The sequence below is a fragment of the Solanum verrucosum genome, unplaced genomic scaffold, assembly GCF_900185275.1.
Source record: "Solanum verrucosum unplaced genomic scaffold, falcon-dt-bn FXZP01000009.1, whole genome shotgun sequence".
In the NCBI taxonomy this organism is placed as follows: Eukaryota; Viridiplantae; Streptophyta; class Magnoliopsida; order Solanales; family Solanaceae; genus Solanum; species Solanum verrucosum.
The window spans coordinates 2,106,499-2,126,950 of NW_026020231.1; the positions used below are offsets into that span (position 1 = coordinate 2,106,499).

The 20,452-nt window shown below is 32.0% G+C and overlaps 1 protein-coding gene and 1 pseudogene across 1 annotated transcript; both read left to right on the forward strand.

The window, feature by feature from the left end:
* Positions 1–266: 266 nt before the first annotated feature.
* LOC125832232 (chitin-binding lectin 1) lies at positions 267–1,558 on the forward strand. Its single transcript, XM_049511382.1, has 2 exons — positions 267–792; positions 952–1,558. Exons 1-2 carry the CDS (start codon positions 267–269, stop codon positions 1,404–1,406), a joined length of 981 nt encoding a protein of 326 aa, XP_049367339.1. The 3' UTR covers positions 1,407–1,558.
* An 8,452-nt stretch (positions 1,559–10,010) lies between these two features.
* Positions 10,011–20,452, forward strand: part of LOC125832246 (chitin-binding lectin 1-like) — a 36,464-nt pseudogene continuing 26,022 nt past the window's right edge.

Sequence of the window (20,452 nt, forward strand, 5' to 3'; positions counted from 1 at the left end):
TTGATGTTTGCTTCTATGCGTTATAATGTGCTTTTAGCAAAAAATGAATAAATCATAAGAGCAATTTATTATTGTCCTTTCTATTGAAAGAAACATAAGTACTAAGTATTAAGCATTGATGTGAATTACAAATACGGTAATGAGTCCAGCCAAACTTTAAATTGACATATGCTATGCTGCTATTATAAATCGCTATCAAATATAGTGATTGTTCCCTGATATTTTTGCTATAAATACTTGATCATTCATCAAATATTTATAACAAAATGAAAGAGACGGCAATTAGCGTTTTAGCTCTACTGACTTTGTTCCTCCTTGAGGTGGTCTCAGCCAATGAGCTATCTCTTCCCTTTCGTCTCCCAATCAATGAAACCATTGGCCTTGAAGTATTTCAAGGTATTAATAATGCATCAGCCCCACTTCCATACCCCCAATGTGGATTGAAAAAGGGTGGTGGGAAATGTATTAAAACAGGAGAGTGTTGTAGTATATGGGGTTGGTGTGGAACCACAAACGAGTATTGTTCTCCTGGATATTGTCAGAAACAATGTCCAGGTCCATACCCAGAGGGACGATGCGGATGGCAAGCTAATGGTAAATCATGTCCTACTGGTACTGGACAGTGTTGTAGTAACGCTGGTTGGTGTGGGACCACATCAGATTATTGTGCTCCTAACAACTGTCAAAGCCAATGTAAACTACCTCCACCTCCACCCTCACCTCCTCCTCCACCTCCATCCCCACCCCCACCCTCACCTCCACCTCCACCTCCATCCCCACCCCCACCGTCACCGTCACCCCCTCCTCCACCTCCATCCCCACCCCCACCCTCACCTCCTCCTCCACCTCCATCCCCACCCCCACCCTCACCTCCACCTCCACCTCCATCCCCACCCCCACCGTCACCGTCACCCCCTCCTCCACCTCCATCCCCACCCCCACCCCCACCCTCACCTCCTCCTCCACCTCCATCCCCACCCCCACCCTCACCTCCACCTCCACCTTCACCCTCACCTCCTCCTCCACCTCCATCCCCACCCCCACCTCCACCCGCACTTCCATACCCACAATGTGGAATTAAAAAGGGTGGCGGGAAATGTATTAAAACAGGAGAGTGTTGTAGTATATGGGGTTGGTGTGGAACCACAAACGAGTATTGTTCTCCTGGATATTGTCAGAAACAATGTCCAGGTCCATACCCAGAGGGACGATGCGGATGGCAAGCTAATGGTAAATCATGTCCTACTGGTACTGGACAGTGTTGTAGTAACGCTGGTTGGTGTGGGACCACATCAGATTATTGCGCTCCTGTAAACTGTCAAGCCCAATGCAACACTACTACTCTAACCTCACCCATCAAGAATCGTATGAGAGGTATTGAGAGTTTCATGCTCAACGTTGTCTAGATGCTACTTCCAAAATACTATCTACAGGATGTACTTTTACTCCTCTTTTGGAACTGCATGCTGAAATTATTCCAATATTAATGCCTGTAATTAATGCATATAAAATGCATTAAGTAATAGTATAATAGTAAATAAAGATCTTTTGTCTACAACCATATTTTAATTACAACTATTTATGTTCCATTATCAAAACACAGTTTTAGCGGCAATCAATATTGTAATAATCTTTACCGACATTAGTTAATTATAATTGGATCAAGTATCACTATAAACTTTAGAGACATTTACAAAGAGTGGTAATTGCCTCTAAAAAAAACATGTTTAGCGACAACTAAACTATTGTCATTAATTTTTTTTTAAAAAAATAATCAAAAGCCACCTCTAGGGTGGGGGTTAGGCATAACCCCGACCTTGTATATCAAATAAATTAGAAGGACATAACAAAATACATGAGCAATAGGATATGATGCCTAACCTCTCCAAAAAGATAGAATGCTATTGAAATGCCCATAAGTCATAACTATTTAGTTTAATATCAATATATTGCTATTATCGTTAATTAATTGTCACTAAACATACTTTTTGGTGTAGTGCATCATTCTTAGCTAGTGTCAACCGCATAAAACTTAATAAGTTATAAATAATTTTGTACGAAATTAACTAGTCTAGATTCTAAAAAAATAATAAAAATGAGTAAAAAGTTACCGTTGATGAATGTCTCAAATTGCTTTAATGGTGTTTAGGAAAAAGAAGGGTAAAAATAATGAGGGCGAAGAAAGCGATGAAAAAATCCTTTAATGAACTGATGGTGTCATTTTCTTGTTCACTGTTAGTGGATAATAGTTAATCTCATCAAAGTTAAGCCAGCGTCACACGATTCTTCGCGGACGATGAAAAAAATGGAATATCTCCTGCATATTTATCCTTTCAGGTAGTCATCACACTAATAAAATAACAAAATCATTCTAGTGGCCTTTCTCATCTACATATTAGGTTGGACAATCAATTATAAAATTAAATCAAAAATTGGATAAAAATAATGAATTTCGTAAAAAATACTAATTAGAAAAAATTGATATTTTTTTTTAAAGGTTTCACTTTAAAACCATATTTCACAGGTAATTAATGTCGATATTCAACTTATGCAATTGGTTGGTGCATCAACGGAGCAGTGGCGGAGCCAGCAATTTCATCAAGGGTGTTCAAGATTTTTTTTTTTAATAAGTGAGTTGAATGTTATTTGCTTAACCTAGTGATTCTACCATGAACGATCTCAACATTTGTCAATATCAAATATAAACAATCGAGTTTTTTTTCTTCTTTTTGATGCATTGATTTTATATGATAAAAATATATGATTATTGTTTTTAAAGTGAAATATTGATAGAACAACGTCTAGCTTTACGAAACATAAATCACCCCAGTAGAAAAAAAATTCTTAAAAAAGAAGAAGACAAAACGCATATATTGATTTTAGCCTTGGGTTTAAAGTTGTTAACATATATAAACACAAATAATGTAAAATGGTGGCTTTTTTGTTTTCACCATTCGAAAGTGCATTATATCCTAGATAAAAATTAGAAATACGCGCATCAGATTAATGTATCAGAGCTATATAAATGCTGATACATGCGCGAGATACAATAATATAAGTGTTGATACATTAATCTGATGCGCGAGATACAATAATATAAGCGTTGATACACTAATCTGATGCGCGAAAATGAGGGATTTCTGTAATTATAAACTTTTAAGAGATAAATTGTAATTTTGCCTTAAAAGTATGTAATTTCTGTAATTTGCCCTAATATATAGGGTTATTGTGTTACCTGAGGTCAACTTGCTCGCGGTCACTTCTTTTGATGTATTTGTTGAAACCTTAATTTGCATAGTCTCTGACAGTAAACTATGTTAGCAATCACTACCAATAGGAAGTTGCTGATATTCACTTAGTAATGCAGAGCCCAACTTAATCTTATACTGTCATTGTAGACAGCCCAGTTCAACGTGTTTGCATCAAATGTTAAATACCTTGATGAGGACGGGGGGCAGGGGCGGACCTAGGTAGAGCCCAGGGGGTTCACCCCCTCGTCAAAAAATTACACTGTATATATAACGTCAAATTCTGATTTTATGTGTATATATATTAAAATGAACCCCCTAAGAACAAAGGACAGACTTGGCTCAATGGATAAGTGGTTCATGCAGTGCCCCTATGTCATGGGTTCAAGTCCCAATGGCAACATTTTTTCCCTTTTTTAATATTAGCTTTGAAAAATGGAACTTTTGGGCTTAGACCTTCTTCTTCTTTTTCATTATTTTTTCCTTTTATTCCATTTCTTCTTTTTAATTTATTTTTATTTAAATTTATTAGACACATTCTTTTTATTTTTATATTTTATTCTTTTTATATCTATTATTCATTTAGTTTTTTTTCATATATGTTTGAATAACTTTTTAAAAAAAATGATGAATTATATTTAACTTGAAATTGAGATAGAAATATAGTTTATTTTTAAAAAAATGTAAATTAGATGTAATTGAATGAAGAAACTTAAATATCGTCAACGTCCTTTTAAAAATATTAATTTAATAGAATTCATGAAATTTTCTTTTATATTTTCAATTCTATTTTAGTGGGATGAAAACTAAACTTATTTGATTTATTCGTTATTTATTTATTTTTTTACAAATTATGACTAACCTAGTAAATTGAACTATATGAACTAAAAAAATTGACGATGATATTTATTTATATTAATAATATGCATTATAATATTAGTAACTCTATTCTTACACACTTTTAGAGAATCTTGACGATTTTCATAGTAATATTTGATTGAATGGATATTAATTTAAATTTTTTAAAAAGTGAGATATAAAGTAAAACATTACAAAATAAAAGTATAAAAAACACAAGAAATTTTAAGAATGCTCGATGGAGCATGATAAAAGTAAAAAGAATTGTTTAATACGGTATGATAAAGTGAGTTAAATTTAGCATGATAAGGTAAATATTTTTCTTCCCCGTCTCGCTCCCTTTTTCATCATTTAATTTTCATGTGTTTTAGGAATTAACTTATGTAATACAGTCGATCCACTAAAATTCTTATCAATGCAACTTTGTTCTCGATATCTTTGATTAGCATAGTCTTTACTTTTATGAACCAATGAACTATCTATGGTTCTTGTACAAAGAGCATGCCGAGGGGCTACTACGCTCACCGCGCACTTGCATTACCACCTGAACTTCTTCTTTATACTTCGAACCCCCTGAGCAAAAATCCTGGGTCCGCCACTGACGGGGGGGCGAGTTTTTATGATTGATGGTGATGATTATTAGTTAATTCAGCTCTGTAGATACTCTTTTGGCAATAGTTTGCACTCTCTGAGTTAGCCCATCAAGTGCATGATGATTCTCATTAATTAGCAGTTAGTTATAAGATGATAAGTGGAAGGATCAAATGCTCAGTGGCATCGAGTTCCCTGGTCTGCACTATATATAGCACTTGAATAAACATCACTAGCTGATATTGTATGGTCATTCTTGCTCAGTTGATTTCTCCCTTGGGGCTTGTATGTGCAGTTTCTTTTGCTGGTTCAGTGAAGTCAATTATCAGAAGGACGATGGTGTAGATGATGAGCTAGGATGTCTTTCTGGAGATTCAAGATGAAGTAATGCCTTTTTCCATTTTAAGTTTTTCATGGATAAAGTATAGTATCTGTAGGAAGATATTGTTAAAGAATGACAAAAGTCCCACATCGGTGGTTAATGAGATGGGTGGATTTCCTTATAAGGCTTGAGCAATCCTCCTCCCTTTGAGCTAGCTTTTGGGGTGTGAGTTAGGCCTAAAACCCAATTTAACATGGTATCAGAGCAGGGCCCGTCTCACCCTCTGTTTAAGAGTGAGACATGTGATGATTGTTTCATATCTTTCCTACTTCATTTTTTTTTCTGTTTTAATTTCCAGAAACATGAGTGAAAGGCATGGTTCTTAGTTCAGCAAAGTGTAAAAAATAGTTCTGTTTTACAAGGTGTAAAAAATAGTTTCGTTATATATTAAAATATACATGTTATGAGACTAATGGAAAACGTTTGAAATATTTCATAAAATGGAGTTTTTTCTTCAATTAAGCCTATTTTAGTTACTTACTAGAATAATGGTTTATTTTGGTCACTTTTATCTTTTTGCGTCTTATTTAGATTCCGGACTCCGTTCTTGACGATGTAAAATTATTACAGCCAATTGAAAAGGAAATGACTTAACTGGTGATGGATGTGCAACATTATTCATCATGTGCGAAAATGGACCACCTAGTGATGTTTGATTGACACATATTTGTTCCCGACTCTCCTTTGTATGGTTCTATTTGCATCCCCTAACTTATTTATTGATCACCAATCTTAAGGAATATTGAATCTATGCCTAATTTCTTAATGACCCATGTTAAGGAATATTGAATCTATGTTACACAATTAATTAAATTTCAATATGTAAAAGAGCTTCAATATGACAACAAATTTTGACGTAATAAGTTTTTCTCTTTTATTTATTTTTCAATGAAAAACAATATTAAAGTATTATCTAATAACAGAGAGGACAAGAAAATGGAGGAGCAAGGGATGGCATCGAAGGAATATAGACGTTAAAATTATTGAATGAATACAACATTTTATGTTATTGAGGATGAAATGGTCATGTCACGCTTGAAAGGTATTAAAATAGAATTATGATCATTCAAAATGCATAGAGATAATCTTAGGAAAGATGGTGTATGCACTTTTTTTTTTATCTCTTACTTTTAGTTTCATTTTAATACAAGTATATTGTTTATTTATTTAATCAAAATTACACTATTCATTATAGCGTCATAACTTAGGAAAGTGAAAAATAATATAAAATAATAATTACTTACGTAAATCCAAAAAAAAAACATCATTTTACAATTCAAGCAATCTAATCATCCTTGACCAAAAAATAATTTCTAATTCATTCACAAATAAGTACTAAAGAAAATTATTGCTAAAGAACTTATAAATGTTATGATTTTATTAACTTGAAAATAGATGTATTGATATAAATATTTGTACTTATAAACATATATAATTGATGATTCTGAAGAAATTGCTAATATATTTTTCTATTAAATTATTTTTATTTTTAGATATGCTTACATTTTATTGGGATTTAGTATGATGTTGAGAAATTTCACCGAGGTTGAATTTGCGGTATCTTTCTCTTTTTGGAGATTTTTTTTTATTTTTTCCTACTTTATATGCTATATTACATTTGTTTTTTGAAAATTCACACATTTTATTCTCTTAGTAATATTAAATGTGTAATGTTAAGAACTCATTTCTTATAGAATAATGAGAATTTTCGTTATTACGGTTAGTTTAATGATACACTATAATAAAATTAGATTAACAATCAAAACAAGCCAACCATCCAAACAAGCGATTAATGTAATTTAATGATCTTTATTTTAATTACTCTCACATTTTTTATGATCATAGACCATAAAATAATTAATAGACATGACATTATTTGATATTTCATATTGTAGTACTATAAATAAGGACACTGTAAGAATTTGTAGAAATGATCACATTATTAGCTCTTTAAGTTGTTATGTTTTTGGTGTTTACATGCTTTAGTTTGACTTGAAGAATAAGGTGAAGGTTATTGAATGATGATCAATTTGTGGGAGTGGACATCGACAAGAGCTCGCAAGATTGTACATTGATTTCGTATTGTTTCCTTCTATTTTTAATGATTAGGATCGTAAAAAAATTAGTGCACTTTTTTACATTTTCTTTGTATGATTTTTCTTTTCTTTTGTATTTTATACGTTCTTTTGGTCAAAATAATAACTTATGCTTCGTTGGCGAAGTCTGCTACCTACTAACAAAATATTTTATGTCCAGATTATATCAAAATAATGTCATTTCCCCCTCTAAAGTGTCTAAACAAACACCACTAATTAATTCGCGGCGAAACTTGATGAAGTAAACCTCCCGGGGGTGCAAGTATCATATTTCAGAAGTTAGAGGGAGTTTAAACAATTTCAAGTTTTTGGCGATTATAAAAAGATGAGCTAAATTCTACGGTAGTTATCCACTATTAAACAAACGCCTTAAGAAACAATAAATAATAAGGTAATATTATATTACCTTTTAAATAAATTAAATTTAATGTTTTGGAAAATATATTAAATATTGAATAGTATCTAATAGTAAGGTAAATTAGACACAAATGATAAATAATTCATTGATTTTCAAATTGGACAAGTATTGTTTGATATCTATTTTTAGTATAGTAGGCAAATAAAAATGGACGGAAGAAGTAATTGATATCTTACCGTTTTCAACAACCGCGCAAAGCACAGATAAGTTCTCGTGTATATATATAATTATAAGGCAAGTAGGACTCAAACATATACCCTTTTACATTCATACCCACTAAATAATTACAGTATATACTCCTCCTAATTTCGCTTAACTGATACTAAATTAGTATCATATACTATATTGATATCATTAAGGTTGACAATTTCGCTTAACTGATACTAAGGGTGTGTTTGGTATGAAGGAAAATGTTTTCCTGGAAAACAAGTAAATTTTAGACTTATTTTCTTATGTTTTGGTTGGTGAGTAGAAAATATTTTTGAGAAAAGATTTTTTAGTTTGATTTATGAATGAAAAATATTTTTGAGAAAATATCTTTTATTTTTACTAGAGAGTAGAAAATAATTTTTGAAATTGAAAATATTTTTTAAAAATAAACTTAATTTTTTTTGGGGGGAGGGGTAGGGATGAGATGGGGTAAAAAATAAAAATTTGAAATTAAAAATATTTTTTATAAACAAACTTTTTTTTTTTTTTGAGGGGATGGGGAACTGATGGGAGGGGGTGGGGGGTGAAAAAATAAAAATTGGAAATTTGAAATATTTTTTAAAAACAAACTTCAATTTTTTTTTGGGGGGGGGGGTGTGTAGCGGGATGGAGGGGGTTGGGGTGAGGGTGGGGTAAAAATATGAAAAAATTGAAGTTGAAAAAATATTTTTTTAAAATAAGCTTTAAATTTATTTTTTCAACAAAAAAAATTGTAATTTGAAGTTGGAGGAAAGTTTTGGAAATGTTTTCCATAATTTTTGAAGGGAAGTTATTTTCCTTAAATTTGAAGAAAATGAATTGATTTGGAAAACATTTTTCAAAATACTTTATCCAACCAAATATGAGGAAATTGAAAAACATTTTCCAAAAAATGTTTTCCTTCATACCAAACACACCCTAAATCAGTATCATATAAACCTTAATATTACCATAATATATATATTCTTATAGTATCATTGACTAATGAGTAATTTCTGAACAAGACCTTAATGATACCACACCAATATACATATACTCTTATAGTATCATTGACTAATGAATAATTTTTAAACAATGATGATTGTTTTATATCTTAACCTGAGGACTTATAGTATCATTGACTAATGAATAATTTTTAAACAATGATGATTGTTTTATATCTTAACCTGAGGAAAAGAAGCAATTGTCATCTTTCCTACATCATATTTTTTTTGTTAAATTACCAGAAACAACATGAGTTAAAGGCATGGTTCCTAGTTCAGCAACTGTTTTTCTTTACAATTTCTCTCTATTTTTAAAACGAAACGTAGTCATGTGACCTTACATTATACAAAGGCAAGGAATCAGAGGTACAATTAGTGTAATGGCGATACCATATTTGTCTTTCGTTTCATATTAGTTGTCCACATTACTAAATATAGTAACCTTATATTACCTTTCAATATACAAAACGAAGACAATTTTTTTGTTTTTTGCTCTCTTTTACTCTTACAATAGTAATTCTTTTTTAAAGTACAAAGAAGTGTGTAAGGTTCTAGAAAAAAAAAGGTAAATTAGTAAAATTATCTTTTTTTTATTTATGATTACTTTAGGGACATGCAACCTAGAGTGGATAACTAATATGATACAACTTCCTTGTAAAATTGATCATTCCAAAAAGTTCAAGATCTTTTCACATAAATTGAAATAAAATAAATATTTTAAGAAATAAATAATTTTTTTCACCTCCAAATAAGTAATTAGTGCGATTGAAAAGGAAAGGACGGGAAACATGATCCACAACGTGCTAAGATAATCATTATTCTATGTCCCATTTTAGAGATTAACTAGTATCTACTGATAGTGGACAGTAAAATTACACAATTAATTTATTTTTAGAAATATTATTAAGTATTTTTACATATTATTAATATTTAAATAAAAACAATAAAAGAAATATTATAAGAAAACTTGAACTCTAAATAAATTATTAGTTGAAGTTTGTTTAGAATTTTTACTTGACTTGCCAAAAATAAGACGGATTTCTTTTTCCGCTTGTCATCATCGTCATAAGTGCTTTACAATATGAGTGCACAAAAAATTATAGTATCTTAATTTTTATTTTTATTTTACTTTGAGAATCGTCTTAGTCTTTCAATTAAGTCTAATTCTCTCGGAAATTGAATAACAAAATTTACATATTGAGTAAATAGTTTTTTTTAGATTCTTCAATAGATTAAAAGTACAAAATGAATATTGAATTTCTCTTGTTTGAAAGAAAATCTGCAGACATTCTGTTCTTCATGGTAATAATCTTAAACAAATGTCATCTGATTAATTTAGAGTCCAAATTATCTTATAATACTATTTTAGTTATTTTTACTTAAATATTAATAATATATACAGTTACTTAAAGAATATTTCTAAAAATAAATTGAATGTGTAATTTTACCGTCCACTATCCGTGAATACTAATTAATCTCCTCATTTTAAGGTACTGGTTGTGATAAATAGTACTCTCTATGTTCCTAATTAATTATCTACTTTTAATTGACAAATCTATTAAGAAAACAATAATTGACATGATAAGTTTATCATGTTATACCTATTAATTATGAAGTAGATGAATTAAAAATTTAAGATTTTTAAGAAATTCTACCTTTTTCAAAAAAAATGATTAATTGAGGATAAAATAATTAGTCCTCTTTTTTATTTTGACTTGACAAAAATTTACAAGTAAATATGGATAAGTAAAAGGAAAATAATTAAGTATTATGAAAGATACAATATTACTCCTACAAATACTTGAATATTAGTATGTTGCTGGTTTTTATATGATGAGGACAAGGAGAGTTGGTATCAAAGAAAGCGAGTGTGTTCCCTCATAATTGTGGTATAACTAATTGAGGATGATCTAACCAATTCATTCATCAATTCATCCACCAATCAAAATGATGAGAATGATAATTAGCCTTTTAGGTGTGCTGACCACTTTGCATTTGTTCCTCGTGCAGCCGATAAGCTATCTGTTTAATCCACCCCCTTCATATCCATCGGGAAGTTGCGGAGGCCAATTTGGTTTTAGAACATGTCCTAATAATCTGTGTTGTAGTAACTATGGTTGGTGTGGAACCACATCAGACTATTGTGATCCCGAAAACTGTCAAAGTCAATGTCAAATACCATCCTCCACCCCCTTCATATCCACGAGGACGTTGCGGAATCCAAGCTGCTGGGCGAACCTGTCCTACTGGATTGTGTTGTAGTAATTGTGGTTGGTGTGGAACCAAATCAACTTATTGTTCTCCTGGAAAATGCCAAAGTCAGTGTAAAACTACTCTAACCTCATCCTTCCAGAATCGTATGAAAAGTTTCTACTTCAGTGTTGTCTAGCTAGAGGATGTACTTTTACTCCTCTTTCGGACCGATCGAATATTAATGTGTGTAATCATAATGCATATGAAATGCATTAAGTAATATTATAATAAAGGACTTTTGTCTAAATTAAAATTGCAGTTCATTCTAGAGTAAAACAGTTAGAAAAGTATCATACAAGAAAAAACTTACAGTAATTATTCTACCAATATTTTAGTTGTATAATCACTTTTAACGTATACAGTACTACTACTACCAATGCATTTAGAGGAATATTAGCTACGTATCCAAATTCCAACTAGCAGATATATGTGAAAAGTAAATCGATAGTATTACATTATACAAAAGTAAGGAATCAGAGGTACAATCAATGCGATTGCGACACTATTTATCTTAGGATTGACATTATCAGATATGAAAATTAAATAAATGGTCAATCTCTTCACTTATGTCTTTAATTTTCATAGATTGCTGTTTTTTAATTTGATTTCTTTGCTATGATGAATCATAATTGAACAAAAGTAAAACAACCATGATATTAATTAGACTTCTTTCTCTTGTTGTTCCTTAATAACTTAACACATGATAGTTCACATTTCACGCTAAGCCAAGTATCTTTATTGATTTTACACTGATTTAGTGTTTTTCTCCCACCAACTATATCATCAGCATCTAATATTTATGTTAAATTAGGTTTTAGGCTTAACTCATACCCCAAAATCTAGCTGAAATGAAAAATGATTGTCCAAGCCTTATAAAGAGTTCATCCATCACATTAACCATCAATGTGGGACTTTTGTCATTATTTTAACACTCAACTCATGCATAGTGCTTAGCATTTGGTGCATGACAATTTTGATTTTAAAGCCCCAACATTGAGTGAGATAAACCCTACTCTGTGAATTTAGAAATATAAGGTGGCATCATGTGATATTACATTCTACTACAAAAACAAGAAATTAGGGGTACAATTAATATTATAGGGACATAATATTTGTCTTATGATTACCATTATAACATGTGAAAATAGTGTAATGGCAATTAATTTCCTAACTCTAACCAAAAAAATGTCTTTTTCTCAAAGGTATTATTTTTTTTATTTGTTTTTTTTTTCTATAATGAGTTTTAATTCAACAAGTAAAAATAAACTAGTATAACATGATATTACACTTATTTCGTTTGTTTTTTCTGAATAAATTCTTAGGGTAATGATGGTTGACATCTATAACACCTCGAAATTTTCTAAATTAAGATTCAAACCATTCTTTATTTGTGAATAAGATTGTGTCGAGTGATTCTAAATTTTTTTATGTGTTAATTAAGGTCAATTTTTTGTGTGGAGTGATTCTGGATATGAATTAAGCTCACTAGAATCTCCTAGCATAAAATTGAGTTGAAAGCTTTCATACCGATTGGGGTCAACTTCAAATGATCATATCTCTTAGTACATAAAGAATTAGGTGGCCCTTGACCTATCAAGTTAAAGGTCTTTGAGTTTTCTGCCTAACGCCGTCAAGTTTGCTTAATTTCGAGCTTAGAGTAAAAAGATATGCTCGTTTTAGTGAAGCCTCTCTTTTAAGACACTCAATCATTTTTAGAGGGATAGTTTGGTCTTTTTCCATCCATACTAAGCCTAACCACATTTTTCTTCACCTAATTAAGGGTCTGGGCAACTTTAAAACAATTTTTCATGTTCTTTAACACTTAGAAGAATTAGAGCAAGGTTTCAAGAGGAGAAAAAGCTAGGGTTCAAGCGTTCTTCAAGTTTCCATCGATTTCGCCAAGAACCTTTGTTCTTTCCAGATATGTAAGGCTTCTCACAATGTTGGACTTATTCATCCTCACGCCATACATCTCAAATTAGTAAAGAAATAGTTACATCTAAGGGATTCATTCGTAGTTCTTGATATTGAATTCAGTCCTTTAACAATTGAGGTTTTGATTCTTTTGTTTTGTGATTCTTATAGTGTTGTTCATGCTTAGTATCACATGAACCCTATTGATTTAGTAATATTATGTTTTTCTAAAGGAATTGTAAGAAAGTTCTCATGTATTGGTTTTGGGTTTGAGAAACAAGAAGTTTAGGAATAATTTCCTAATTCTAAACTAATTTGAGGTCCTAATTTAAGCTTAATTGAAAATTCGTTGGGGTGATGGTGAAGGGCCTAGGGCGGCACGCCATGAAAGCGCCAAGGCTGAAATTCAGTAGTTCAGGGCCTGGGGCTGCACGCCAACAGTGCGCCAAGGCCTGGCTTATGAAGTTCAAGGCATGGCACTCTGCGCCAATAGTACGCCAAGGGGTCGTAGGGTCAATCTCTCCTTGTTTCATCCGACGCGTGTTTCTTTAAGTTGTGGTCACATTTCCCTTTTCTGTATTAGCTCCTATAGGCTCCATTTACCTTTGAAAATTCCTGCATATCCTAATCACTTGTCTTAATGCACGTTCAAAACTAAACTGAGTTTAAGAGAAAAGTTCAAAAGCTTTTATTGAGTTGATTCGTTCATGTTTTTATTTCAGCATGAACCTTATGAATTGAGTGTTCTTGTGATGAGTAGTGTTGACACCCAATTTCGGTCATCCACTATATGAATTAATCATCGAACTTCTTAAATTCCGAACAATTTAAAATAATTAGTTTTTATAAAGTTCACAATATTTTCTCAAATTATTCTTTAGTAATTTTTATAAATAATATGTAGTTTTATATATTGCTGTATATAATTAGTATATTTTAAGGATATTTGAAAAATCATAACAAAAGATTTTACATTTTAGTTAAATACTTTAGTTTAAATAATTTTGAGTTAGCTAGTTCATAATTAAGTTAATTATTTTATTTCGTTAAGATTAAGAAGCTCAGTATTTAATTTATAGAAGTTTGTCTTATTTAAGTTTTGGCTGAATTCCCTAATTAATTCAATTTGGGCTAGATTGTTAATTCACTTGGCTAGTTCTTTATTACAATTTTAGCCACTTTCATACCCTATCTTTAACTCAATTTTCAGACCTTTTTTGGGCCTTTTACTCTCACAATCACAATCAGCAATACCAACAGAGCCGAGCCGAGCCGACTCAGCAACAACCCAAGCCCAGAATCGTGCAGCAAACGGCATCTACAATTTCCATTCCAACGTTGACATAATGAGAAGCAAGTTCACGCGGGGCGTCATATATAGCAACGGATATTAGGTGCATTTGGCTCCTCGTTTTAGTGTTTTGCTTTTCCATGAATTTCGGGTCAAAATATTAATGACGTGTTTTATGATGGTGGTTTGATTTAGTGTGGTATATATGTGCAAAGTGAGTTAATCTGCTCTGCTCCAAATTAAATGATTTAGCGATCGTTGTGTTATTTGCATTCTTCTTGCTTTCGTCAAAGGATGTTGTCATGTTTGGATATAGCCATGCATATTTTCTTCCTAGCTATACTTAAAATGACTTTGGGTCTGAGTTGATCATGAGTCATGACAAACTTGGGTTGTTGATCAAGTGTTATTTTAAAGAGATCATGCATGGTCTGCGGTTTGAACTCTAAATTCATTGGTGTATAATTATATATCTGCTCTCTTTAAGAATAGCTAGAGTATATATACTATTTATTTATTTATTTATTTATTTTTAAGCTATCTGCTGGTAGCTAGCAATCTTGTTCGGTCTTTTTTTTCCTTAAATCAGTAAGTATATATTCTCATATTTAAATGCATGCTCTAAACCCCTCAGTGTGTGAAGATTGTATCTAAATTTTGATTTTAAAAGCAACTTTGTGTTAAGCTTGAGTTTATGTTCACTGTTGCATAAGTTTTCCATGTCACTGTTCTACTTAATTAAAAGTTGACCAATTCATCACTGTATGCTTTCCTCAAAATGATTTCTTAAGTGCATAATATCCATACACATGCTCAACTGGCTGCATCCATGTTATTTTTTAATTACTTTACTTGGGTATGTGATAAAGAATCTTTTGCTATTTTGTTGCATGTGAAATCTGCCCCGACTACTCATGGTTTAACCAACGGTAAGAAAAGGGAGGTATCGTTTATTGGCTGAGAGAATCGATGCCCACTCCACCATTTATGGCACGGCGGCGGATGTCGGAGTAGGCGACGTCGCTGCACTGGAACCTATCATTTCTACAAAATTTGTAAATTTATTCATTTTTCATTTGCTGTAATAGTCCTATTTAGAAAGTGAATTCGATGGATAGGGGAAGTGGGAAAGTAAAATGATCAATAAGATGTTAATGTGATGCCACATTGCATTTAATGTCAAGTGTCTAAAATAACCTCTAATGAAATTTTAAAGACCAAAAAGTTGTTTCATATAGGGAAAATTGTTCGAAATATATCTGAACTTTGATCAGAATTGGTGTAACAACCCCAAACTTTTGGGAGAACCTATTACTCCTCTGCACTATTTAATAAGGTATTTTAAAGGTATATATGTGCCCACGTGGACAAGTTACTATTTATAATGATGCACTATTTATTATGTCCACGTGGGCACATATATACCTTCAAAATACACTATTAAATAGTGCAGGAGTAAAAGGTTCTGCCCAAATTTTGGGATTGTTACAGCAATTTCGGTCAAAGATCGAATATATTTTAGACATTTTTCCCTAAAATTTATCTACTACATTTAGGGTCTGTTTGGAAAGTCACTTGGTAATTGGAATTGGTGTAATTACTAGGGTAGTAATTACCAGCCTAGTAATTACACTGTCTAGTAATTACACTGACCTATTTGGTTGCCACAGTGTAATTACACATGTTCTGTTTGGATGCACAATTGCAATCATAAAATTATAATAAATTTTAAAAATAAAAATTAATTATTTAAAATTTATACTAGACAAATAAGAAAATTTATAAATGACATTAAATTTAATATTTAAGATATATATTATTTTTTGAAAATATATTAATTAATAAACATATTTTTTGTAACTAATATTATGAAAAAAGAATTGATTTATATTTTTTCAAATTAATATATTTCAATTGAATAGATCGTAACAACTAAAAGTATGAAGTTTCTACGAACATCGTGAAATGCATATTTGATAAAAAGAATAATATATAAATAAAATGTCATAAACTATTAAATGTTTGACAAAAATATAATCTATCAAGTCTAATTAAAAATCACGTGCAATGTAAATTCAATATTACTAAAACAAATGAAACTGAAAATATAACATAGGTTATAAATTCAAAACAAAAAATTTAACATAATACTCTTATAAAAAATTTCAACATAGCAATAAATATGATTTATTTTTATTTTTTCTTAGAAAAGAAAACGTAAGTCTATAACCTTACTTAACAATAATTCTATTTTAATTTAAAAATTAAAATACTAATAAAATTATGCTAATGAGAAAATAAGCATGGCATAAAGAAATAGATAATACAAGAAAATTACATTGTCACGACCCGAGCCTACACCCTGGACGTGGCCGGCACTCGAAGACCATTGCTAGTCCCCAAGCGAACCCTCATCCTGGCTGACTACAAGCGGAAAATTGATTCAAGCATACAAAGCTTAAAAACTAAAATAAAAGTTCATAAAACTTAAATACAAACTTTAAGTCCAAAGAAAACTCTGTTTAATAAAATATATACAACTCGCCATAAAAAGGCAACTTTAGTCTTTAAAACATTTAATAAAATAAATGATACAGACTTCTCAACTATACTGACAATCTATGAAGCCTCTAACTGATAAAGATGGAAGTCGGGACAAGACCCGCGACATCCTAACAACTGATATAACTGAAAGGTAAATGAAAATCCTCCGAAAGCAAGGAGGCTCACCAGAGATAACTCGAACTCTCGGATGTATCAACGAAGCTCTTGTTGATGATCCTGAATACCTGTGTCTGCATCATGAGAAGATGCAGGCCAAATGGCTCAGTACGTGGAATGTACGAGCATGTAAGAGGAATTCTAAAACATAAACGTAAGCTTGAAACTTGATAAAAATGAAACATACTTACCTCTTCTGAAACTTACTCAACTCAAGGAATACTCAAAGGTACTCAAAACTACTCAAACTTACTCAACTCAGAAGTACTCAAGTATAAGATACTCAACTCCGAGATTAGATACTCAACTCAAGGATATGATATTCGACTCAAAGATATGATATTCGACTCTGGATACTCAACTCTGGATACTCAACTTTGAATACTCAACTAAATATGATTGAACTCATTTCAATATAAAACAATTTAAAATAAGTGCAATATAAAGAAACAAACTGTTTAAAAACATGCTGTCAAATCTGTGTGTATGCAAGGATACAACATAACTCTAAAATGTATATAAAAATACAATAAACTGATGTATATAAAAATACAATAACTTCTGTGGGAGTTTCTCTAACCGACAACCATCACATAAGAGCTATAGTGATGATATAACGATTTACCTCACGCTGCCAGCGCATCCTATACCCGGCCAAATGTATAGGACCTGAACTGCCTAATGGATCCACTAGTCTATGTGAAAAAGGTTCATCTAAAAAGTATAACCCTTTTCTACCCATGATGGCTACATGGTTTATGGGGGCTGTGAGTTGTCTGAACTCTCCCCATATCGGTGCTCAATACTACTCCCAAAACTATACTAGCTCTTATGTTTTAAAAACATACTTCTTTCTGCTGATTTGAGATAATTGCTCAAAAACTTAGCTCAAAGGCTATCTTGGAAATCTCAGTTTCCCTACTTGCTTCATTTAGAAAGCTATTACTCTTTTCTGAAAACTAGCCCGAAGGCCCTTTGGAAATCTTAGTTTCCGTTCTTATTTAAATGTGAAAACATTTATAAACTCTTTAGGAATACTTAGTCCCCATATACTTTTGAAGAAAAGGACTTTTAACTTTACTCTTCACTCTTTACTGAACTCAAAACTTAAGTCTTAAAACAAAGGTAAAACATTTGTAAAAGACTTCTTAATATGTGGTTCGTGTCGAATGATGGACATGAACGACTCAATGCAAGGTTTTCAATAACCACAGATAGAACTCAAATACTTAGAACTCAAGAACTTCAATAATACTACTCATTTCAAGAATGCTCAACTCAGAGGGTTCATGCGGAATTATGACCATGAACGACTCAACTCAAGGACTCAAATATACTTCTCTTCTCAAGACTGCTCGACTTATAGGATTCATGCGGAATTATAGGCATGAACAATTCAACTCAAAGACTTTATGGGTAACATGTAATAGTCCCATGCTTAGAAATATAATCTCAAAGGGGATTAGGAACTCAATACTCAAGACTTAGAACTTGAAGATACTACTCCTCTCAAAGATACTCAACTTCTGGAGTTCATGCGAAATTTATAGGCATGAATGACTTGACTCGTAGGTCTACATAACATTATGAAACTCATGTATGTGACTCTTCTCATTCTCTGACTTACTTCCTCAAAACTTAGTTCAAATCGATAGTTGATCTCAAAGGATTCACAATTGAACTCAAAGGCTTTCTTGAACTCTACTCTTAACTCTCCCTTGAATTGGAATTATGAATTCAAGAGTTATGATTCATGATATGAAGGATCTCAATAACAATATAGCTATTCGATAATTAGGAATATAACTTTTAAAAGAAACGTGAATTCAAGAACTCAAAATCAACTTATCTCAAGAATACTCAAATCTAGGGAAAGTATCTTAGATTACTCTTTTACTGATCTGAAAGTAGAGGTAGGGCGTGAGGATGAACTAGTCCAACACTATGATAGCCTTACATACCTAGAATAACAAGATTCTTGAAGAATCTTGAAGAAGAACTTGATTAGAAGCAACAAACAATAAATAATTAAGTTAATTAAAAATTATAAAGTTAGAGTTAAACAACAAACAATAAATAATCACAATTAAATAATTAAAGAGTAAGGAGGAAATGAATTTGGGCCTCCTTTTGGGCCAACTTCGCTGGAATTTTGGCCTTTAAACCAATCCCGTTTTTGTATACACTGGTTGTATATCAGTGTATATGAGCGTATATATCAACTATTTTCATGTATCTCTTACTTCCGAACACCTGTATTTCGCCTCAGCCCTCTGTTTTTGCGTTTTGGGCCTGCATATCAGTGTATACCGCTGTATACAACATGTATACAGCCCCCTTTTTACTTTCCGGGACCTGTAATTTGACTTTCCAGCAACTCGACAAGATGTGGCCGACTCAATAAAAAAATCTTGGGCCTTTATGGCCCTCTCGAAGTACGAAGGGAAGAAAGATGAAGCCCAAGAGGGCTCGGATGGTATTACATGCAACAAAATAATTGTCACGACCCGAGCCTACACCCTGGACGTGGCCGGCACTCGAAAACCATTGCTGGTCCCCAAGCGAACCCTCATCCTGGCTGACTACAAGCGGAAAACTGATTCAAGCATACAAAGCTTAAAAACTGAAATAAAAGTTCGTAAAACTTAAATACAAACTTTAAATCCAAAGAAAACTCTGTATAATAAAATATATATAACTCGATATAAAAAGGCAACTTTAGTCTTTAAAACATTTAATAAAATAAATGATACAGACTTCTCAACTATACTGACTATCTATGAAGCCTCTAACTGATAAAGATGGAAGTCGGGACAAGACCCACGACATCCTAACAACTGATATAACTGAAAGGTAAATGAAATCCTCCGAAAGCAAGGAGGCTCACCATAGCTAACTCGAACTCTTGGATGTATCAACGAAGCTCATGTTGATGATCCTGAATACCTGTGTCTGCATCATGAGAAGATGCAGGCCAAATGGCTCAGTACGTGGAATGTACGAGCATGTAAGGGGAATTCTAAAACATAAACATAAGCTTGAAACTTGATAAAAAAGAAACATACTTGCCTGTTTTCAATCTTACTCAACTCAAGGAATACTCCAAACTACTCAAACTTACTCAACTCAGAAGTACTCAAGGATAAGATACTCAACTCAGAGATTAGATACTCAACTCAAGGTTATGATATTCGACTCAAAGATATGATATTCGACTCTGGATACTCAACTAAATATAACTGAACTCATTTCAATAGAAAACAATTTAAAACAAGTGCAATATAAAGAAACAAACTGTTTAAAAACATGCTGTCAAATCTGTGTGTATGCAAGGATACACCATAATTCTGAAATGTATATAAAAATACAATAAACTGATGTATATAAAAATACAATAACTTATGTGGGAGTTTCTCTAACCGACAACCATCACATAAGAGCTATAGTGATGATACAACGATCTACCTCACGCTGCCAGCGCATCCTATACCCGGCCAAAGGTATAGAT